The sequence below is a fragment of the Triturus cristatus genome, chromosome 1_2 (genome assembly GCF_964204655.1).
Source record: "Triturus cristatus chromosome 1_2, aTriCri1.1, whole genome shotgun sequence".
Classification (NCBI taxonomy): domain Eukaryota; kingdom Metazoa; phylum Chordata; class Amphibia; order Caudata; family Salamandridae; genus Triturus; species Triturus cristatus.
In genome coordinates, this window is record NC_140580.1 from 82440905 (window position 1) to 82466109 (window position 25205).

The following is a 25205-nucleotide window of genomic DNA, read 5'->3' on the forward strand; positions in this document are numbered from 1 at the left end:
CAGTTACGTCACTGATCTAAACGTATTGACTATTTTCCCAGTGTAAACCAACATTAGCATGCACTCCATCCCGCTGTTAAATGTTGCTCATGTTCAAATAGCCCCTCGCCCCAGTCATCTAAATTGTTCTGAGCTCAAACATTGTGCCTAATAAAACATGTACTCTTAATGTCACTCTTACTCTCCTGGGCTTTGCTACACAAATAAATTAATCTCCTGTAGTTGGAAATGGAACAAACCTGGCCTATTTATTGCTTTTATTACAATTGGTTTCTTACAATCTGCTTTTGTATTAAGATAAAATTTACAAAATAAAAAAAGTGCATGTCTGTTTCTAAAGAGATATCAGCATTGCTTTTTCTAGCAAACACAGTTAGAAGGTGCCATTTTGTTTATGTGGTCATTGCTAGGCAGACCCAGTTGACACTCTGATAAAGTACAGCAAAGATTGGAAACACCTTGATGGGTCTGGGGTTGCCTAGTCAATATTAGAGTGGTGTGAGTCTGAGATTTACCCAACTGAAAAGAAAGTGGGAGGGCTGCAGCAAAGTAGTCTAATGGGCAGGGCACAGGATTTAGTTTATTGTTAATTTGAAATGTTATAATATTCTTAGTAGCATTGATGCACTGGAGACAAAAACCACAATACAAGTTTAAGGAGGACTCACATTGTTATTTATATGCAAAGTGCAGTATACTTTTATTAAAACATTTTGAGCTTGTACTCAAGGACATGGCAGTACTCTTTAAAACAGACATCAACAGTTTTCACTTGACTACTTAAATCAACTAAATTGATTATTTTGTGTTGGTCCAGTACTGTCACTGTCTAGTACTCTACACTGAGAGTCAACATGTTGCTTTCATCCGATCTGTATTCGTATTTTTAGCAGTCTGTTGGTGTACACACAAGCCAAGCAGTCCCTGTTGGCACCAATAAACTTCTGCAGTAATTTAATAGGCTTCTAAGCTAAACAGGACTGATGTGCACAATGTCTGAGGAGGGATTGTGGTAAAACTCATACAAAGCAACACAAAAACATTTACAAGTGTGTTCCAATAATAAGACGGCCCTCTCTAAGGCCATATGGTACTGTGATGCATATACTTTCAGAGCAAAATACTATTAAATATTTCCTAAATTAACATACATTTTGGTTGTCTACCCTTGAAAAGTGGGGGAAAATTTTTCTAATTTTACAATAACTTAAAAGATGCTTGCAGGATTAATTTGGGGAAAGGAAGCATGAAGCGATTAGTTCGAAGAGAACGTGCAGATCTTTCACAGAGTGTATTTGGTTTTCCAAGTCTGGGAAATCACTATAAGGCACCTTTCTTGGAATCCGTATGAAACATTTTCACATGGGGTGATTCCAAATTAGATTTAAATACAGAATCAGTTTGCTGCTACAGTGATTGTAAAATGTATGATATGTACTTACTATGGGAACAAGCATTTACAATGCAATAGGTCTCGCAATTACATTGTTTTGAGCTATTGGCATTGGAAATGTTATTGTTTTTTTTTTCCTTTGTGAAGCATTAATTAAATGTTGTAATTGCAAAGGATTCCTTCCTTCAGGGGCATGGCCGCCGCATGTACGCGTCTGTGACAGGAGCAGGTGGGCTGGTGTGCTGTGTTACATCTTGCATAACATGGCCCCTGGCGCTTACAAACCCAAGTCCATGACACATTTTGTATCACTTTAAATGGACGAAAAGCAGAGTTTCACGTTATACGCTTGAGAATACCTGCTGAACTGCAGTTTCAGCAAAAAAGTAACTCTTGCTTTTGATGGGCGAACTCAAAGTGAGAGTAGCAACGCTGCCTAGGAAGGCCAATATTCAGGAGTTTTGTAAAACTTCGCTGGCGCAGTAAACCTTCAAGCACCCCTGATGTGCACTCATTACAATAGCAGGCCTATTAACCCCCCCTCCCCCGAGTCAACTCACTAGACTTGAGCACTGCGATTTTTTATTGAATAGAATCTTTTTGCAGACAGTGGGAGGAACAGAGAGACCTGAGATGAACCTACGCAGCTGCTATGTACGACACTCAAGCTCTACCCATTCACTCCTGCTGCTATGGACGACAGTCTTGCTCAACATACATGCCCCAGCTGCTATGGATGCCACTCTAGCTCTACGTACCCGTCCCGGCTGCAATGTATGACACTTTACCTTTACAGGACAAATGAGCTTTTGTGGATGCTGCTTTTACCCCCGCACACAATTATGAATTTGAAATAAAATAGACCACTTGCTGAACATCTTGCAGTTTTACTAAAACGTTTATTTCTCAAATAGATCAAAAGTTGCTAAAGAGAAAGTGCCCGCTGTGCTTCTGTGTAGGAGCAGGCCTCTGCAAAGTTTAACTAATCGCCTTTAACTTGCCGACTGCTGTATTCAGATGCTAAACTAACACTAATGTGGAGCAATGTACCAAACACTGAACTCATTATTTCTAAAATAGCAAAAAGAACCAAATATCTACTGCTGCAGATTGTGCCGTTTAATATATGTTCTCGCTGAAAAAGGTTGTCATCCCTGCCACATAATTTGGTATTCTACTGCCGCACAATTTCAGTGGCCCTGTTGGGTAACTGCAAGTAGGTTCTTAGTAACTAAGGGAGTCGTTTCCTATTGGCCATTGATTTCAGCAGTGAATCCATAACTGCAGACTTAGCTTCGCTGACTGTACAGTAATATAGAAATTATGCAGCACGTTCCCTGGCAGAATTAGTTTCATCCATTTGAGCTAAACAAATTATTTTTTGCAAAAACAGCAAATTGACTAACTATGGGGAAAATTCTGTAAATTCATAATTACAAGACATGCGCTGCAGCCTCAGAACGAAATAAAGGTACAAGTTCTGACCATTAATATTCTGTATGTAAAATATTTAATAATTTTACTGATGTGTTTTAAACCTAATCTCTCGTACCCCTCCTTATCCCCTTACCGAACGACTCTGGTTAGCATTTTGTGTCACATCTTTTCTCTATTCATATTCTTGTAGTCTATGCAATTACTGTTACAAAAGGGGGGAGCAACCTGAGTGCCACTGTATTCCAATCAGTGGGAGATTAAAGGAGGGCAAGCCGGCTCCTATTTAGGGGAAAACACACAAGGGCCCATCTGTGGTCCGAAGTATTGTTGTACCTACGGGCTTCATGAATTGGCAAGACAATTCCAACTTTCATTCAGTACTTGCTCAAAAGTTAAAAGTAAGGTAATACATCTGTGGCAACAATGTGTTGCCCAAAGCAACTCATGTCTCTGGGAGCCTTCTGAAATCAAGGCCTAAAAATATAGACCCGGGTGGGATTCACCCTCAGGGCTTCTTGGATTGGCACAACTCCAATTTTATTCTGTGCTGGCTCAGTAATTTAAAGTTGATAGATAAGGTCACATTTGAATGTAAACAAAAAGATATGAATAAAAGCATGATTGAACACAACATGTCTAAACACAATGGAAGTAGCAGTAAATAAGTACATACATAAAGAAACGTGTCATCATATTAAATAGCAGCTTGCCTTGTTGCATACAATAGTTAAACACTTATAAAATATTTAAATTGGAACTCCTACATACCAACAGTTGATTTTGCTACTGTAAACATTGTGTTATCTGTAATTAGAGTAGACATAAGTAATTAGTAGCCTGTCTAAGAAAGCATGCAGATTTGTATGTATCTTTCATCAAAACAGACAACCTGTACAATGGGCAAAGTATTTCAATTTCAGTTTATGAAGTTATTAAAAAAAGCCCATTTATTACAGAAAACACCTGTCATCAGTTCAAAGAGACACAATTACATTTTCGTGTTCTTTTTTTGCTGTATAAATATAACCTGCAACGTCCACACTTACATTCAGCAGTTACGTCACTGATCTAAACGTATTGACTATTTTCCCAGTGTAAACCAACATTAGCATGTACTCCATCCCGCTGTTAAATGTTGCTCATGTTCAAATAGCCCCTCGCCCCAGTCATCTAAATTGTTCTGAGCTCAAACATTGTGCCTAATAAAACATGTACTCTTAATGTCACTCTTACTCTCCTGGGCTTTGCTACACAAATAAATTAATCTCCTGTAGTTGGAAATGGAACAAACCTGGCCTATTTATTGCTTTTATTACAATTGGTTTCTTACAATCTGCTTTTGTATTAAGATAAAATTTACAAAATAAAAAAAGTGCATGTCTGTTTCTAAAGAGATATCAGCATTGCTTTTTCTAGCAAACACAGTTAGAAGGTGCCATTTTGTTTATGTGGTCATTGCTAGGCAGACCCAGTTGACACTCTGATAAAGTACAGCAAAGATTGGAAACACCTTGATGGGTCTGGGGTTGCCTAGTCAATATTAGAGTGGTGTGAGTCTGAGATTTACCCAACTGAAAAGAAAGTGGGAGGGCTGCAGCAAAGTAGTCTAATGGGCAGGGCACAGGATTTAGTTTATTGTTAATTTGAAATGTTATAATATTCTTAGTAGCATTGATGCACTGGAGACAAAAACCACAATACAAGTTTAAGGAGGACTCACATTGTTATTTATATGCAAAGTGCAGTATACTTTTATTAAAACATTTTGAGCTTGTACTCAAGGACATGGCAGTACTCTTTAAAACAGACATCAACAGTTTTCACTTGACTACTTAAATCGACTAAATTGATTATTGTGTGTTGGTCCAGTACTGTCACTGTCTAGTACTCTACACTGAGAGTCAACATGTTGCTTTCATCCGATCTGTATACGTATTTTTAGCAGTCTGTTGGTGTACACACAAGCCAAGCAGTCCCTCTTGGCACCAATAAACTTCTGCAGTAATTTAATAGGCTTCTAAGCTAAACAGGACTGATGTGCACAATGTCTGAGGAGGGATTGTGGTAAAACTCATACAAAGCAACACAAAAACATTTACAAGTGTGTTCCAATAATAAGACGGCCCTCTCTAAGGCCATATGGTACTGTGATGCATATACTTTCAGAGCAAAATACTATTAAATATTTCCTAAATTAACATACATTTTGGTTGTCTACCCTTGAATAGTGGGGGAAAATTTTTCTAATTTTACAATAACTTAAAAGATGCTTGCAGGATTAATTTGGGGAAAGGAAGCATGAAGCGATTAGTTCGAAGAGAACGTGCAGATCTTTCACAGAGTGTATTTGGTTTTCCAAGTCTGGGAAATCACTATAAGGCACCTTTCTTGGAATCCGTATGAAACATTTTCACATGGGGTGATTCCAAATTAGATTTAAATACAGAATCAGTTTGCTGCTACAGTGATTGTAAAATGTATGATATGTACTTACTATGGGAACAAGCATTTACAATGCAATAGGTCTCGCAATTACATTGTTTTGAGCTATTGGCATTGGAAATGTTATTGTTTTTTTTTTCCTTTGTGAAGCATTAATTAAATGTTGTAATTGCAAAGGATTCCTTCCTTCAGGGGCATGGCCGCCGCATGTACGCGTCTGTGACAGGAGCAGGTGGGCTGGTGTGCTGTGTTACATCTTGCATAACATGGCCCCTGGCGCTTACAAACCCAAGTCCATGACACATTTTGTATCACTTTAAATGGACGAAAAGCAGAGTTTCACGTTATACGCTTGAGAATACCTGCTGAACTGCAGTTTCAGCAAAAAAGTAACTCTTGCTTTTGATGGGCGAACTCAAAGTGAGAGTAGCAACGCTGCCTAGGAAGGCCAATATTCAGGAGTTTTGTAAAACTTCGCTGGCGCAGTAAACCTTCAAGCACCCCTGATGTGCACGCATTTCAATAGCAGGCCTATTAACCCCCGCCTCCCCCGAGTCAACTCAGTAGACTTGAGCACTGCGATTTTTTATTGAATAGAATTTTTTTGCAGACAGTGGGAGGAACAGAGAGACCTGAGATGAAACTACGCAGCTGCTATGTACGACACTCAAGCTCTACCCATTCACTACTGCTGCTGTGGACGACAGTCTTGCTCTACATACATGCCCCAGCTGCTATGGACGCCACTCTAGCTCTACGTACCCGTCCCGGCTGCAATGTATGACACTTTACCTTTACAGGACATATGAGCTTTTGTGGCCGCTGCTTTTACCCCTGCACACAATTATGAATTTGAAATAAAATAGACCACTTGCTGAACATCTTGCAGTTTTACTAAAACGTTTATTTCTCAAATAGATCAAAAGTTGCTAAAGAGAAAGTGCCCGCTGTGCTTCTGTGTAGGAGCAAGCCTCTGCAAAGTTTAACTAATCCCCTTTAACTTGCCGACTGCTGTATTCAGATGCTAAACTAACACTAATGTGGAGCAATGTACCAAACACTGAACTCATTATTTCTAAAATAGCAAAAAGAACCAAATATCCACTGCTGCAGATTGTGCCGTATAATATATGTTCTCGCTGAATAAGGTTGTCATCCCTGCCACATTATTTGGTATTCTACTGCCGCACAATTTCAGTGGCCCTGTTGGGTAACTGCAAGTAGGTTCTTAGTAAGGGAGTAATTTCCTATTGGCCATTGATTTCATCAGTGAATCCATAACTGCAGACTTAGCTTCGCTGACTGTACAGTAATATAGAATTTATGCAGCACGTTCCCTGGCAGAATTAGTTTCATCCATTTGAGCTAAACAAATTATTTTTTGCAAAAACTGCAAATTGACTAACTATGGGGAAAATTCTGTAAATTCATAATTACAAGACATGCGCTGCAGCCTCAGAACGAAATAAAGGTACAAGTTCTGACCATCAATATTCTGTATGTGAAATATTTAATAATTTTACTGATGTGGTTTAACCTAATCTCTCGTACCCCTCCTTACCCCCTTACCGAACAACTCTGGTTTGCATTCTGTGTCACATCTTTTCTCTATTCATATTCTCGTAGTCTATGCAATTACTGTTACAAAAGGGGGGAGCAACCTGAGTGCCACCGTATTCCAATCAGTGGGAGATTAAAGGAGGGCAAGCCGGCTCCTATTTAGGGGAAAACACACAAGGGCCCGTCTGTGGTCCGAAGCATTGTTGTACCTACGGGCTTCATGAATTGGCAAGACAATTCCAACTTTCATTCAGTACTTGCTCAAAAGTTAAAAGTAAGGTAATACATCTGTGACAACAATGTTTTGCCCAAAGCAACTCATGTCTCTGGGAGCCTTCTGAAGTCAAGGCCTAAAAATATAGACCCGGGTGGGATTCACCCTCAGGGCTTCTTGGATTGGCACAACTCCAATTTTATTCTGTGCTGGCTCAGTAATTTAAAGTTGATAGATAGGGTCACATTTGAATGTGAACAAAAATATATGAATAAAAGCATGATTGAACACAACATGTATAAACACAATGGAAGTAGCAGTAAATAAGTACATACATAAAGAAACATGTCATCATATTAAATAGCAGCTTGCCTTGTTGCATAAAATAGTAAAACACTTATAAAATATTTAAATTGGAACTCCTACATACCATCAGTTGATTCTGGTGTTGTAATCATTGTGTCATCTGTAACTAGAGTAGACATAAGGAATTAGTAGCCTGTCTAAGAAAGCATGCAGATTTTTATGTATCTTTCATCAAAACAGACAACCTGTACAATGGGCAAAGTATTTCAATTTCAGTTTATGAAGTTATTAAAAAAAGACCATTTATTACACAAAACACCTGTCATCAGTTCAAAGAGACACAATTACATTTTTGTGTTCTTTTTTTGCTGTATAAATATAACCTGCAACGTCCACACTTACTTTCAGCAGTTACGTCACTGATCTAAATGTATTGACTATTTTCAAAGTGTAAACCAACATTAGCATGCACTCCATCCCGCTGTTAAATGTTGCTCATGTTCAAATAGCCCCTCGACCCAGTCATCTAAATTGTTCTGAGCTCAAACATTGTGCCTAATAAAACATGTACTCTTAATGTCACTCTTACTCTCCTGGGCTTTGCTACACAAATAAATAAATTCTCCTGTAGTTGGAAATGGAACAAACCTGGCCTATTTATTGCTTTTATTACAATTGGTTTCTTACAATCTGCTTTTGTATTAGGATAAAATTTACAAAATAAAAAAAGTGCATGTCTGTTTCTAAAGAGATATCAGCATTGCTTTTTCTAGCAAACACAGTTAGAAGGTGTTATTTTGTTTATGTGGTCATTGCTAGGCAGACCCAGTTGACACTCTGATAAAGTACAGCAAAGATTGGAAACACCTTGATGGGTCTGGGGTTGCCTAGTCAATATTAGAGTGGTGTGAGTCTGAGATTTACCCAACTGAAAAGAAAGTGGGAGGGCTGCAGCAAAGTAGTCTAATGGGCAGGGCACAGGATTTAGTTTATTGTTAATTTGAAATGTTATAATATTCTTAGTAGCATTGATGCACTGGAGACATAAACCACAATACAAGTTTAAGGAGGACTCACATTGTTATTTATATGCAAAGTGCAGTATACTTTTATTAAAACATTTTGAGCTTGTACTCAAGGACATGGCAGTACTCTTTAAAACAGACATCAACAGTTTTCACTTGACTACTTAAATCGACTAAATTGATTATTTTGTGTTGGTCCAGTACTGTCACTGTCTAGTACTCTACACTGAGAGTCAACATGTTGCTTTCATCCGATCTGTATACGTATTTTTAGCAGTCTGTTGGTGTACACACAAGCCAAGCAGTCCCTGTTGGCACCAATAAACTTCTGCAGTAATTTAATAGGCTTCTAAGCTAAACAGGACTGATGTGCACAATGTCTGAGGAGGGATTGTGGTAAAACTCATACAAAGCAACACAAAAACATTTAAAAGTGTGTTCCAATAATAAGACGGCCCTCTCTAAGGCCATATGGTACTGTGATGCATATACTTTCAGAGCAAAATACTATTAAATATTTCCTAAATTAACATACATTTTGGTTGTCTACCCTTGAAAAGTGGGGGAAAATTTTTCTAATTTTACAATAACTTAAAAGATGCTTGCAGGATTAATTTGGGGAAAGGAAGCATGAAGCGATTAGTTCGAAGAGAACGTGCAGATCTTTCACAGAGTGTATTTGGTTTTCCAAGTCTGGGAAATCACTATAAGGCACCTTTCTTGGAATCCGTATGAAACATTTTCACATGGGGTGATTCCAAATTAGATTTAAATACAGAATCAGTTTGCTGCTACAGTGATTGTAAAATGTATGATATGTACTTACTATGGGAACAAGCATTTACAATGCAATAGGTCTCGCAATTACATTGTTTTGAGCTATTGGCATTGGAAATGTTATTGTTTTTTTTTTCCTTTGTGAAGCATTAATTAAATGTTGTAATTGCAAAGGATTCCTTCCTTCATGGGCATGGCCGCCGCATGTACGCGTCTGTGACAGGAGCAGGTGGGCTGGTGTGCTGTGTTACATCTTGCATAACATGGCCCCTGGCGCTTACAAACCCAAGTCCATGACACATTTTGTATCACTTTAAATGGACGAAAAGCAGAGTTTCACGTTATACGCTTGAGAATACCTGCTGAACTGCAGTTTCAGCAAAAAAGTAACTCTTGCTTTTGATGGGCGAACTCAAAGTGAGAGTAGCAACGCTGCCTAGGAAGGCCAATATTCAGGAGTTTTGTAAAACTTCGCTGGCGCAGTAAACCTTCAAGCACCCCTGATGTGCACGCATTTCAATAGCAGGCCTATTAACCCCCGCCTCCCCCGAGTCAACTCACTAGACTTGAGCACTGCGATTTTTTATTGAATAGAATTTTTTTGCAGACAGTGGGAGGAACATAGAGACCTGAGATGAAACTACGCAGCTGCTATGTACGACACTCAAGCTCTACCCATTCACTACTGCTGCTGTGGACGACAGTCTTGCTCTACATACATGCCCCAGCTGCTATGGACGCCACTCTAGCTCTACGTACCCGTCCCGGCTGCAATGTATGACACTTTACCTTTACAGGACATATGAGCTTTTGTGGCCGCTGCTTTTACCCCTGCACACAATTATGAATTTGAAATAAAATAGACCACTTGCTGAACATCTTGCAGTTTTACTAAAACGTTTATTTCTCAAATAGATCAAAAGTTGCTAAAGAGAAAGTGCCCGCTGTGCTTCTGTGTAGGAGCAAGCCTCTGCAAAGTTTAACTAATCCCCTTTAACTTGCCGACTGCTGTATTCAGATGCTAAACTAACACTAATGTGGAGCAATGTACCAAACACTGAACTCATTATTTCTAAAATAGCAAAAAGAACCAAATATCCACTGCTGCAGATTGTGCCGTATAATATATGTTCTCGCTGAATAAGGTTGTCATCCCTGCCACATTATTTGGTATTCTACTGCCGCACAATTTCAGTGGCCCTGTTGGGTAACTGCAAGTAGGTTCTTAGTAAGGGAGTAATTTCCTATTGGCCATTGATTTCATCAGTGAATCCATAACTGCAGACTTAGCTTCGCTGACTGTACAGTAATATAGAAATTATGCAGCACGTTCCCTGGCAGAATTAGTTTCATCCATTTGAGCTAAACAAATTATTTTTTGCAAAAACTGCAAATTGACTAACTATGGGGAAAATTCTGTAAATTCATAATTACAAGACATGCGCTGCAGCCTCAGAACGAAATAAAGGTACAAGTTCTGACCATCAATATTCTGTATGTGAAATATTTAATAATTTTACTGATGTGGTTTAACCTAATCTCTCGTACCCCTCCTTACCCCCTTACCGAACAACTCTGGTTTGCATTCTGTGTCACATCTTTTCTCTATTCATATTCTCGTAGTCTATGCAATTACTGTTACAAAAGGGGGGAGCAACCTGAGGGCCACCGTATTCCAATCAGTGGGAGATTAAAGGAGGGCAAGCCGGCTCCTATTTAGGGGAAAACACACAAGGGCCCGTCTGTGGTCCGAAGCATTGTTGTACCTACGGGCTTCATGAATTGGCAAGACAATTCCAACTTTCATTCAGTACTTGCTCAAAAGTTAAAAGTAAGGTAATACATCTGTGACAACAATGTTTTGCCCAAAGCAACTCATGTCTCTGGGAGCCTTCTGAAGTCAAGGCCTAAAAATATAGACCCGGGTGGGATTCACCCTCAGGGCTTCTTGGATTGGCACAACTCCAATTTTATTCTGTGCTGGCTCAGTAATTTAAAGTTGATAGATAGGGTCACATTTGAATGTGAACAAAAATATATGAATAAAAGCATGATTGAACACAACATGTATAAACACAATGGAAGTAGCAGTAAATAAGTACATACATAAAGAAACATGTCATCATATTAAATAGCAGCTTGCCTTGTTGCATAAAATAGTAAAACACTTATAAAATATTTAAATTGGAACTCCTACATACCATCAGTTGATTCTGGTGTTGTAATCATTGTGTCATCTGTAACTAGAGTAGACATAAGGAATTAGTAGCCTGTCTAAGAAAGCATGCAGATTTTTATGTATCTTTCATCAAAACAGACAACCTGTACAATGGGCAAAGTATTTCAATTTCAGTTTATGAAGTTATTAAAAAAAGACCATTTATTACACAAAACACCTGTCATCAGTTCAAAGAGACACAATTACATTTTTGTGTTCTTTTTTTGCTGTATAAATATAACCTGCAACGTCCACACTTACTTTCAGCAGTTACGTCACTGATCTAAATGTATTGACTATTTTCCCAGTGTAAACCAACATTAGCATGCACTCCATCCCGCTGTTAAATGTTGCTCATGTTCAAATAGCCCCTCGACCCAGTCATCTAAATTGTTCTGAGCTCAAACATTGTGCCTAATAAAACATGTACTCTTAATGTCACTCTTACTCTCCTGGGCTTTGCTACACAAATAAATAAATTCTCCTGTAGTTGGATATGGAACAAACCGTGCCTATTTATTGCTTTTATTACAATTTGTTTCTTCCAATCTGCTTTTGTATTAAGATAAACTTTACAAAATAAAAAAAGTGCATGTCTGTTTCTAAAGAGATATCAGCATTGCTTTTTCTAGCAAACAGAGTTAGAAGGTGCCATTTTCTTTATGTGGTCATTGCTAGGCAGACCCAGTTGACACTCTGATAAAGTACAGCAAAGATTGGAAACACCTTGATGGGTCTGGGGTTGCCTAGTCAACATTAGAGTGGTGTGAGCCTGAGATTTACCCAACTGAAAAGAAAGTGGGAGGGCTGCAGCAAAGTAGTCTAATGGGCAGGGCACAGGATTTAGTTTATTGTTAATTTGAAATGTTATAATATTCTTAGTAGCATTGATGCACTGGGGACATAAACCACAATACAAGTTAACGCAGGACTCACATTGTTATTTATATGCAAAGTGCAGTATACTTTTATTAAAACATTTTGAGCTTGTATTCAAGGACATGGCAGTACTCTTTAAAACATCAACAGTTTTCACTTGACTACTTAAATCCACTAAATTGATTATTTTGTGTTGGTCCAGTACTGTCACTGTCTAGTACTCTACACTGAGAGTCAACATGTTGCTTTCATCCGATCTGTATACGTATTTTTAGCAGTCTGTTGGTGTACACACAAGCCAAGCAGTCCCTGTTGGCACCAATAAACTTCTGCAGTAATTTAATAGGCTTCTAAGCTAAACAGGACTGATGAGCACAATGTCTGAGGAGGGATTGTGGTAACACCCATACAAAGCAACACAAAAACATTTACAAGTGTGCTCCATTAATAAGACGGCCCTCTCTAAGGACATATGGTACTGTGATGCATATTCTTTCAGAGCAAAATACTATTAAATATTTCCTAAATTAACATACATTTTTGTTTTCTACCCTTGAAAAGTGGGGGAACATTTTTCTAATTTTACAATAACTTAAAAGATGCTTGCAGGATTATTTTGGGGAAAGGAAGCATGAAGCGATTAGTTCGAAGAGAACGTGCAGATCTTTCACAGAGTGTGTTTGGTTTTCCAAGTCTGGGAAATCACTATAAGGCACCTTTCTTGGAATCCGTATGAAACATTTTCACATGGGGAGATTCCAAATTAGATTTAAATACAGAATCAGTTTGCTGCTACAGTGATTGTAAAATGTATGATATGTACTTACAATGGGAACAAGCATTTACAATGCAATAGGTCTCGCAATTACATTGTTTTGAGCTATTGGCATTGGAAATGTTATTGGTTTTTTTTCCCTTTGTGAAGCATTAATTAAATGTTGTAATGCAAAGGATTCCTTCCTTCAGGGGCATGGCCGCCGCATGTACGCCTCTGTGACAGGAGCAGGTGGGCTGGTGTGCTGTGTTATATCTTGCATAACATGGCCCCTGGCGCTTACAAACCCAAGTCCATGACACATTTTGTATCACTTTAAATGGACGAAAAGCAGAGTTTCACGTTATACGCTTGAGAATACCTGCTGAACTGCAGTTTCAGCGAAAAAGTAACTCTTGCTTTTGATGGGCGAACTCAAAGTGAGAGTAGCAACGCTGCCTAAGAAGGCCAATATTCAGGAGTTTTGTAAAACTTCGCTGGCGCAGTAAACCTTCAAGCACCCCTGATGTGCACGCATTTCAATAGCAGGCCTATTAACCCCCGCCTCCCCCGTGTCAACTCACTAGACTTGAACACTGCGATTTTTTATTGAATAGAATTTTTTTGCAGACAGTGGGAGGAACAGAGAGACCTGAGATGAACCTACGCAGCTGCTATGTACGACACTCAAGCTCTACCCATTCACTCCTGCTGCTATGGACGACAGTCTTGCTCTACATACATGCCCCAGCTGCTATGGACGCCACTCTAGCTCTACGTACCCGTCCCGGCTGCAATGTATGACATTTTACCTTTACAGGACATATGAGCTTTTGTGGCCGCTGCTTTTACCCCCGCACACAATTATGAATTTGAAATAAAATAGACCACTTGCTGAACATCTTGCAGTTTTACTAAAACATTCATTTCTCAAATAGATCAAAAGTTGCTAAAGAGAAAGTGCCCGCTGTGCTTCTGTGTAGGAGCAAGCCTCTGCAAAGTTTAACTAATCCCCTTTAACTTGCCGACTGCTGTATTCAGATGCTAAACTGACACTAATGTGGAGCAATGTACCAAACACTGAACTCATTATTTCTAAAATAGCAAAAAGAACCAAATATCCACTGCTGCAGATTGTGCCGTATAATATATGTTCTCGCTGAATAAGGTTGTCATCCCTGCCACATTATTTGGTATTCTACTGCCGCAGAATTTCAGTGGCCCTGTTGGGTAACTGCAAGTAGGTTCTTAGTAAGGGAGTCGTTTCCTATTGGCCATTGATTTCATCAGTGAATCCATAACTGCAGACTTAGCTTCGCTGACTGTACAGTAATATAGAAACTATGCAGCACGTTCCCTGGAAGAATTAGTTTCATCCATTTGAGCTGAACAAATTATTTTTTGCAAAAACTGCAAATTGACTAACTATGGGGAAAATTCTGTAAATTCATAATTACTAGACATGCGCTGCAGCCTCATAACGAAATAAAGGTACAAGTTCTGACCATCAATATTCTGTATGTAAAATATTTAATAATTTTACTGATGTGGTTTAACCTAATCTCTCGTACCCCTCCTTACCCCCTTACCGAACAACTCTGGTTAGCATTCTGTGTCACATCTTTTCTCTATTCATATTCTCGTAGTCTATGCAATTACTGTTACAAAAGGGGGGAGCAACCTGAGTGCCACCGTATTCCAATCAGTGGGAGATTAAAGGAGGGCAAGCCGGCTCCTATTTAGGGGAAAACACACAAGGGCCCGTCTGTGGTCCGAAGCATTGTTGTACCTACGGGCTTCATGAATTGGCAAGACAATTCCAACTTTCATTCAGTACTTGCTCAAAAGTTAAAAGTAAGGTAATACATCTGTGACAACAATGTGTTGCCCAAAGCAACTCATGTCTCTGGGAGCCTTCTGAAGTCAAGGCCTAAAAATATAGACCCGGGTGGGATTCACCCTCAGGGCTTCTTGGATTGGCACAACTCCAATTTTATTCTGTGCTAGCTCAGTAATTTAAAGTTGATAGATAGGGTCACATTTGAATGTGAACAAAAATATATGAATAAAAGCATGATTGAACACAACATGTATAAACACAATGGAAGTAGCAGTAAATAAGTACATACATAAAGAAACGTGTCATCATATTAAATAGCAGCTTACCTTGTTGCATAAAATAGTTAAACACTTATAAAATATTTAAATTGGAACTCCTACATACCATCAGTTGATTCTGGTGTTGTAATCATTGTGTCATCTGTAACTAGAGTAGACATAAGGAATTAGTAGCCTGTCTAAGAAAGCATGCAGATTTTTATGTATCTTTCATCAAAACAGACAACCTGTACAATGGGCAAAGTATTTCAATTTCAGTTTATGAAGTTATTAAAAAAAGACCATTTATTACACAAAACACCTGTCATCAGTTCAAAGAGACAAAATTACATTTTCGTGTTCTTTTTTTGCTGTATAAATATAACCTGCAACGTCCACACTTACTTTCAGCAGTTACGTCACTGATCTAAATGTATTGACTATTTTCCCAGTGTAAACCAACATTAGCATGCACTCCATCCCGCTGTTAAATGTTGCTCATGTTCAAATAGCCCCTCGCCCCAGTCATCTAAATTGTTCTTAGCTCAAACATTTTGCCTAATAAAACATGTACTCTTAATGTCACTCTTACTCTCCTGGGCTTTGCTACACAAATAAATAAATTCTCCTGTAGTTGGATATGGAACAACCCTTGCCTATTTATTGCTTTTATTACAATTGGTTTCTTCCAATCTGCTTTTGTATTAAGATAAACTTTACAAAATAAAAAAAGTGCATGTCTGTTTCTAAAGAGATATCAGCATTGCTTTTTCTAGCAAACAGAGTTAGAAGGTGCCATTTCGTTTATGTGGTCATTGCTAGGCAGACCCAGTTGACACTCTGATAAAGTACAGCAAAGATTGGAAACACCTTGATGGGTCTGGGGTTGCCTAGTCAATATTAGAGTGGTGTGAGTCTGAGATTTACCCAACTGAAAAGAAAGTGGGAGGGCTGCAGCAAAGTAGTCTAATGGGCAGGGCACAGGATTTAGTTTATTGTTAATTTGAAATGTTATAATATTCTTAGTAGCATTGATGCACTGGAGACATAAACCACAATACAAGTTAACGCAGGACTCACATTGTTATTTATATGCAAAGTGCAGTATACTTTTATTAAAACATTTTGAGCTTGTACTCAAGGACATGGCAGTACTCTTTAAAACAGACATCAACAGTTTTCACTTGACTACTTAAATCAACTAAATTGATTATTTTGTGTTGGTCCAGTACTGTCACTGTCTAGTACTCTACACTGAGAGTCAACATGTTGCTTTCATCCGATCTGTATACGTATTTTTAGCAGTCTGTTGGTGTACACACAAGCCAAGCAGTCCCTGTTGGCACCAATAAACTTCTGCAGTAATTTAATAGGCTTCTAAGCTAAACAGGACTGATGAGCACAATGTCTGAGGAGGGATTGTGGTAACACTCATACAAAGCAACACAAAAACATTTACAAGTGTGTTCCAATAATAAGACGGCCCTCTCTAAGGCCATATGGTACTGTGACGCATATACTTTCAGAGCAAAATACTATTAAATATTTCCTAAATTAACATACATTTTTGTTTTCTACCCTTGAAAAGTGGGGGAACATTTTTCTAATTTTACAATAACTTAAAAGATGCTTGCAGGATTAATTTGGGGAAAGGAAGCATGAAGCGATTAGTTCGAAGAGAACATGCAGATCTTTCACAGAGTGTATTTGGTTTTCCAAGTCTGGAAAATCACTATAAGGCACCTTTCTTGGAATCCGTATGAAACATTTTCACATGGGGTGATTCCAAATTAGATTTAAATACAGAATCAGTTTGCTGCTACAGTCATTGTAAAATGTATGATGGGTGCTTACTATGGGAGCAAGCATTTACAATGCAATAGATCTCGCAATTACATTGTTTTGAGCTATTGGCATTGTAAATGTTATTGTTTTTTTTTCCCTTTGCGAAGCATTAATTAAATGTTGTAATTGCAAAGGATTCCTTCCTTCAGGGGCATGGCCGCCGTATGTACGCGTCTGTGACAGGAGCAGGTGGGCTGGTGTGCTGTGTTACATCTTGCATAACATGGCCCCTGGCGCTTACAAACCCAAGTCCATGACACATTTTGTATCACTTTAAATGGACGAAAAGCAGAGTTTCACGTTATACGCTTGAGAATACCGGCTCAACTGCAGTTTCAGCAAAAAAGTAACTCTTGCTTTTGATGGGCGAACTCAAAGTGAGAGTAGCAACGCTGCCTAGGAAGGCCAATATTCAGGAGTTTTGTAAAACTTCGCTGGCACAGTAAACCTTCAAGCACCCCTGATGTGCACGCATTTCAATAGCAGGCCTATTAACCCCGCCTCCCCCGAGTCAACTCACTAGACTTGAGCACTGCGATCTTTTATTGAATAGAATTTTTTTGCAGACAGTGGGAGGAACAGAGAGACCTGAGATGAACCTACGCAGCTGCTATGTACGACACTCAAGCTCTACCCATTCACTCCTGCTGCTGTGGACGACAGTCTTGCTCTACATACATGCCCCAGCTGCTATGGATGCCACTCTAGCTCTACGTACCCGTCCCGGCTGCAATGTATGACACTTTACCTTTACAGGACATATGAGCTTTTGTGGCCGCTGCTTTTACCCCCGCACACAATTATGAATTTGAAATAAAATAGACCACTTCCTGAACATCTTGCAGTTTTACTAAAACGTTTATTTCTCAAATAGATCAAAAGTTGCTAAAGAGAAAGTGCCCGCTGTGCTTCTGTGTAGGAGCAGGCCTCTGCAAAGTTTAACTAATCGCCTTTAACTTGCCGACTGCTGTATTCAGATGCTAAACTAACACTAATGTGGAGCAATGTACCAAACACTGAACTCATTATTTCTAAAATAGCAAAAAGAACCAAATATCCACTGCTGCAGATTGTGCCGTATAATATATGTTCTCGCTGAAAAAGGTTGTCATCCCTGCCACATAATTTGGTATTCTACTGCCGCACAATTTCAGTGGCCCTGTTGGGTAACTGCAAGTAGGTTCTTAGGAACTAAGGGAGTGGTTTCTTATTGGCCATTGATTTCAGCAGTGAATCCATAACTGCAGACTTAGCTTCGCTGACTGTACAGTAATATAGAAATTATGCAGCACGTTCCCTGGCAGAATAGTTTCATCCATTTGAGCTAAACAAATTATTTTTTGCAAAAACTGCAAATTGACTAACTATGGGGAAAATTCTGTAAATTCATAATTACAAGACATGCGCTGTAGCCTCAGAACGAAATAAAGGTACAAGTTCTGACCATCAATATTCTGTATGTAAAATATTTAACAATTTTACTGATGTGTTTTAAACCTAATCTCTCATACCCCTCCTTACCCCCTTACCGAACAACTCTGGTTAGCATTCTGTGTCACATCTTTTCTCTATTCATATTCTCGTAGTCTATGCAATTACTGTTATAATAAACAGCGCTTCAATGCATATAGATGAAGAAGCGCTTTACAAAAACACTAACTAGTCAATTGTTTCAGAGCAGTTAATTTCTACCCCAAGGCAGCACAACAGAGCTCCCGTGCATCTATGTGCACAGAAAAGGCCTATGCACCAGGAATGCACAGTCCCTGTCACCGAGCGCTCCTTTTTTTACCCTCTCTGTTGATAAAGAACAGCATATATGGACAACGCAGAATAGTTACAGCATTGGTGCATTTGTGAAAAGCACAACTTTCCAATGCCTTGACCGGATTCCATGGGTGGCCACTTGATTTGCTCACGGACAGTTTCCAGGTGCGCTTATGTGTTTTAGTGCCGTATTACAAATGGAAGCGTTTCACTTGTGTGGGCGCGCGAGGGACATGGGCTCACTAAGATTCCTTTTGTCCCATGACAGGTCTGTGGTCAGAGCTCAGTCACAGAGAATCCTAGTGGAAGAATCGGGGTTGGCTCCTTCCAGCAACAATTTAAAGAGTTCAAGTGAAAAACCTAGCAGTGTAGGTCTTCTCTGTTTTATCACAAATTGTGCAGCGACTATTGCAATTAGTGTAGCACGGTACCGCTCTGGGGCTTACCAACTTCCTATAACAACCCAAGCTGTTACACCGCTAAGTACACTTTAAGAGAAGACAATGACACGAAGGTGCCTTTCCAGACAGTTCCAAGCCGTAGTCCGAGTTACCTCAAGATTTCACACCAATGGAGGATGGAATGTACCTTTTCAGTGCCCACTGCCGGCTTATTAACATCTAGGTTTTTGTCTATTCTTTTAGTTACACTGGGATTCCCGCATTAGGCATGTTCCCAGATTTTCTACATTTTGCTAGAGCGTTTGCCTCGTCACTCCTGAATGTAAACTTATTCAAGCCCTCTTTTACAGGATAAATATTTTCCCCCTTCCCTTACCCTATAGAACGTTGTTTCTGCCGACATATGGTCAATGAGCTGGTCACCTAATGTTAAAGTCCTCATGCAGGGTCTGAGCGCAGCAGACTTCGCACTGTACTTTCACAGCCCTAGCACAGGTCGTCGAGGCACTAAAGAATTGTAGGGCACCGGCAGAGAGTTAAATGGCAGAAGGAAGGGTGAGGTGGGCGCAGAAATGTATCAGCAGGTAGCAACGGGAGGGCTTTGAGTCCTGGACCGACGAACAGCACAGCCGACATGGAAATGAACCTGGGAGAAAGCACGCTTCCAGGTCACCAAGCCCTCAGCAGGCCGGCGGTGGAAAAGAAATCAGTAAATACAACAAGTGCTGCCGTCACCACAGCAGACAGTCAGTCCAGAATGGATACAGCGTGAAACTGAGAAAGCCTACTCATTGAGCGCACTGTGTGAGCTGCGTCTCTTCTAGGCACTTGGCCATCGATGTCCAGATGAAAAGCAGGGTTGGACTGGGATTAGAAGTCTGCCCGGGCATGCTAAAAACAAGTGGCAGGGAAAGCGTTCGCTTTCACTTCCGCTTGAAAAACAAAGAAACCCGCGAGTGGTGCGCGCGGGCACGCCACTGCGAGCCATGTGCTTTCAATTATCGCGCCGTGTCTGGGCACGATAATTGAAACCACATGGCCTATTGGTGTCTATTACTCGCACCAAACGCGTAATAGACGATGGGCGGAGCAATGCGCCCGCCTTTGGCCAATTGCGTGCAGTCTTTTATAAAAAGACGTACGTAAAGGCCAATCGGGTAGCACAAAAGGAAAAGCACACGCACTAGCGTGTGCGATTCCAGGCTCCGTTTTCAAACCCCGGACAAAAGGACTCTCGCTGCGTGGGCAGTGCTATGCACTGCATCGCTAGGCGCGAGACCTAAAAAGGACACCAAAATTAGAAATGATAGGCTTATATGGGGTCTACTATGCAGTATTTAATTTCTTTCTTAGATGTCTTGTGGGGTCCTCTGCTATATATTTCTACCCTTTCTCTGCTCTCTCTCTCTCTTCTCTGTTTTCATTTACTCTTTCACTCTCCTATCTTTCCAGTGTTTTCTTTAATGGTTGTGCATCTTCTTATGCTTCTCAGCATCAGTTTACACCAACAACATTAGTGGAGTTATGAAGCTGCGATTGTAAGAAGTCAGAGCAGCAATACAAGTCAGATGTAAAACTAATAAGCAAGGTTTGCTGTTGGACCACAGAGGTCTCTATCAACAGAGAAGCAATGTAATTTTGGCTCCACCCCATCATGTTTGACTAGGCCACATATATGTTAATGTATGTCCTTATTTATTTGTGTAACTTAACATTATTAATGTAATATAGTGCACTTGAACAGTTATAGAAAGTGCATTTACTTTGTAATCTCAACATTTATATGAGTGTGCAAATTAACGTTTTCTTTACAATAACAACAAATTGCAATACAATACAATAGTCTTTCCCTTTTGAGGACTTCGGCAAAATTTCTGGTATACTGACACGTTTCTTGCTTTCCTGACTTAAATATGATTTCAGGGATTCTAGGTCAGAATAGAGTTTAGTAGTTTCTTAGACAACCTCGTGTATAGGTAGGAGGATTGAAACTTCCAATATAATTACCAGACTTTGTCTCTCATTCTCCACTTCTGTTATTGAGGATACATTTTTTAAGGCGTTTTAGATATCCATTAGTGATTCTAAATTTTGATACTATGTTTCTGCTACTGATTTATATCAGCTTTGCTTTGAATTTGCAATAAATCTATACTTAATCCCATCAATCCACTCTGAGCTTTACTGCTGTGTGACCAAATGGGTCACATCGTAATTGTTAAATTGTATTTTATTCTAACTCCTTTTATTTCTCAGGCACCTGCAAACTTCCATTGCAGGGGCAAGAAAGGAGAAGCCCAAATTCAAAGCGTTGTCAGATGGTAGCAGAGGATAGGATAGGTCCTGAGATAAGGAGTCAGGAGACTTTATATGAGAATAGCTAAAATCCCAGTCCCATTTCCAGTCCCAATTCCAGAGTCCATGTTTCAATTCAGAGGATCAGCGGAGTTTAAGTGGTTTGTGGTGGAGGGGTAACAGCGGAGTTGTGCGTATCAATAGGGTTGCACATATACGGCTTATGCCTAGCTTGTGGTGTTATAACAGTTGTGTGAAGTTTGGTGGATAGATCTTGAATGCTGTGTGAATGTGGTGTTTAATGTGAAGAATTGTTAACGGGTCCGATGGGGCCTACAATCACGGGGTGATATTAAAAGGTGTAGAAGACACTGTACTATAAGTGTCTGTTGAGGTTTCGTAGGGACTGTCGCGAGACATCATCGACAGACCAATTGAGAAAGGGACATTTATCTTTATCTGTGAAGGTGAGGTGTGATTAGTGTGGTTGACCTTTGCGCAGAGTGAAACTGCATTGATCAGGGTGATTCCCTTTGCAGGTCAAGGTTTTATTCCAATGTAGATCGGAAAGAGTTGTTCCGATTTATTTCTTGCATGATTGAATTCTTTTGATTTCTTTAGTGAAGCAGGCAATTGTTATTTGTTGCCATTGCATTTGTATTGGGTTGTATGTAAATCATGAAGAGAGTGTGTTTGTGAAAATTGTAAAGGAGGGTGAACTACTGGAAGGAGTGAGACTAACATCACAGTGTGCTGTGCTGGGATTGCTCAGTCAGTGTAAAGCTCTGGAAAAGAACGGTAATGCAGAGGAACTAATACATATACAAGTCTCTAGGGAGAAAACTAATTAATCCCTAACAATGAGTCATCAATCTCTACACTTATTTCAATTACACACTCCCAAATATTGTTATTCAGACATATATTTATATATTTATATTACTGAGCAAGCACAAAAATACATAAAAAACATAAACATAAATATAGACAATATACAAAACACCAGTCCTTCCTACCCTTTGTTTTTGTCTATTGCTACTACAAATAAACAAAAAAACATTATTTAACAACAGCAATCCGAGATAATGTGGGGTAGTCCACTACACCATCAATGGAATTAATCCCCCCTCCACTTGTTACATAAGGAGCAAAATCACAGTCTTTATGAATAAATCACATTCTGTCGGACTCCTCGGTGATGAAAGGTCGATGTGTTTTGGCCCATTCATTTGGGCCTCATCAGGACAGGGTAGACAAGAAATGACAATATCTAGGTCCTAATCAATGGAGAGCTCATTCCAACATAATTCTAGGGTCCATTCTTAGATATGTACGGTACAAAAAAGAATAGGGGGTGTCTTCCGTGTAGTCACTGGCCAAGTATACATCAGTAATGGGGCCCCTGCGTTTTATACTGAAGAAGTTGACTCATTGATAGGGATGAATTTGTTTTCTCCCTAGAGACTTGTATATGTATATGTTCCTCTGCATTACTGTTCTTTTCCAGAGTAGTTCCTCTGAGAAGAATTCTATATGAGATGAAACCACAGCCTAGACCTAAACAGTTTGAAGCACTCAATGCCTGGAGCGTGCAGCTCATGCCAGTGAGAAAGAAAGGTATCAAGAAAGACAGTATGTACAAATGTAGATGCTAGGTGGGACGCAGAAGAGAAGAGGTGGATAACAGACATGGTAGAGGTAAGTACGTTTTATCTGGCGTTGACCTTTGAGGAATTTAAGAAGGGCACACAAGAGAATAAAATGAGAGAGAGAGAGGAAATGAGGTAGGGGAATCAGCTGAGGGAGGTGAAAACTGTGACAGCGACACTAGTGATAGTTTTGCAGATGTGTTGTCAGAGCATCCGCCTCCATAAAAATGAAACCCAAACAAAGGGAGGTGTAAGTATTAGTGTAAGTGAAAATTCTTGAATTGCCAGTGCACCAGTAAATGTGGATTCTAATGCAATGGGGGCTACCCCTGTGAATTTGAATCAAAGCTCGATGGGAGGGAGTTCAGGATTTGTGCCTTTCGGTTGTCTGCAGCTCGGAATGTTGCCTTAGCTTCGAATGTTCCCGATGTTGTCATTGTCCCAGTAACAATTGGCTCTGTAGTATATAATCCCAGCTTACCCGTTCAAATGTGAGGCTTATTTTTTTGTTCTCAATGAATGTGAGTTCCCTTTGCAGATCCAACAGCAAATCAGACGGGGTTTGGACCTTTGAGGTGATTTCAGGGGAAGCTAAATTGGATTTGCTCACCTGGGAGTCAGGCCGGAATGTACATAGTAGCACCCCCAAAGAAGTACCAGTACCAAAGACCTCTGAGGGGCCACAAAGACTTGATGTTCAGGAGCTAGACAAATGCTTGAAGGTTCTTAATGCCACCTTGAATGAAAGTGGAAGCACAGAAATAAGTCAAGGAGCAATCAAGTCAACATTGAAAGTTAATTTGGTGGATGTAGCTAAATTTATACATGAATTAGATGAGATGAAAAGTGGACGTCTTGAATTGGCTTGAATAGACTCTTATCAACAAAATGCATCTGCATAAAGACAGCTCAGTTTCATTGTTCCTAATTTAGGTGAGTACCCTTTACAGTGCCCCACCCTACTTGGCAAGTCATTAATATGAAGAGAGAAAAGGAGAGGAGCCAATAGGCACCCTTGCTTCAACCCATTATGGGCCTCCACTTTACTGGACAGGCTCTGATTGCTTCCCATCAGGACCTGTGGCCAAGTTGGGGAATACAATGCTATGATCAATCTGAGCAAATGCATGAGAATCCCCATTGCAGCCAGCTTCCTCCACAGTGTCCCCCAGTCAACCCGGTCGAAAGCCATGGAGAAATCTATAAATGCTGTGTACAAGGCTATCCCCTTGCCTATTGGATATGTTTTATCAAGGTTTGCAGGGCAGTAATATTATCTAAAGTGCTGCTATGCTTACGTAACCACGCTTGCTCTGCAGAGACAAAGTAATTACCAAAAGCCCAATCCTGGAGATGGCGAAGTATACTCTTAGCAAACAGTTTTCCAGTCGCATCCAGTAATGCGATCTGCCTAAAGTTAGTAGGGGAAGTTTTGGGACCCTTTTTATATAATGGAAACGCTATGCTTCCGCACCAAGAGGACGGAAACATCTCAGGTGCATTGAAGTAAGAGAACACCAGAGAAAGGAAATGAGCCTATACGGAGCTATCTTGTTTAATTATAGCTATTGGTAGATCGTCCGGGCCCATCGCACCTGAATACCTTGCCACATTAATCAAGCACTCTATTTCCTTACAGGAAGGGGGCACGTAAGCATTCCTCGAGGAAGACTCAGTAATTAACTCCAAATTGAACCCGTTCCTAGAATGTTATGCATATAACTGAGATATATTGTGTCCAACCTGCATTTGATATTAAAATGGCTTCAACCTTAATTCTACTATCACAGTATTTGGCTATTAGAACCCAATATTTACGTGAGTCACCAGAATGAGCAATATATATACATTTAGGTTGTTGAATAAATACTTTTAGTTAATGTACTTTTCTTGTTATGAGGTATGATTTTAGTTATATATTTTAGTTTAGTTATGAATATGAAATGGTTTATGTTTATTTTAAATAAATGTGTTCGTGAAAAACAGCACTGTTTTATGTTTATTAATGATAATGTAATTATTTTGGTGAATATTATTGTAGTCGATATTGTGTGAATCAATATGTTTGACATATATGTTTATTTAAAGGTGGCAACATTTATGTTCGCGATATGTGTGTTTTGGATGTAGGTAAAAATCAATATTT

At 39.6% G+C, this 25205-nt stretch overlaps 1 protein-coding gene across 25 annotated transcripts in view; it reads right to left on the minus strand.

The window, feature by feature from the left end:
• Nucleotides 1-25205, minus strand: part of LOC146866844 (scavenger receptor cysteine-rich domain-containing protein DMBT1-like) — a 605183-nt gene that overhangs the window by 301185 nt on the left and 278793 nt on the right. For 19 of the 25 annotated variants that reach the window (XM_085602092.1, XM_085602245.1, XM_085602217.1 and 16 more), the window contains exons 9-12: nucleotides 15230-15271; nucleotides 11356-11397; nucleotides 7477-7518; nucleotides 3599-3634 (exon numbers count right to left, since the gene is read on the minus strand). In XM_085602092.1, the coding sequence (XP_085458218.1) occupies nucleotides 3599-3634; nucleotides 7477-7518; nucleotides 11356-11397; nucleotides 15230-15271 (162 nt within the window). The remainder of the gene's footprint in view (nucleotides 1-3598; nucleotides 3635-7476; nucleotides 7519-11355; nucleotides 11398-15229; nucleotides 15272-25205) is intronic. The other 6 variants (XM_085602105.1, XM_085602098.1, XM_085602130.1 and 3 more) reach the window with 6 other exon arrangements.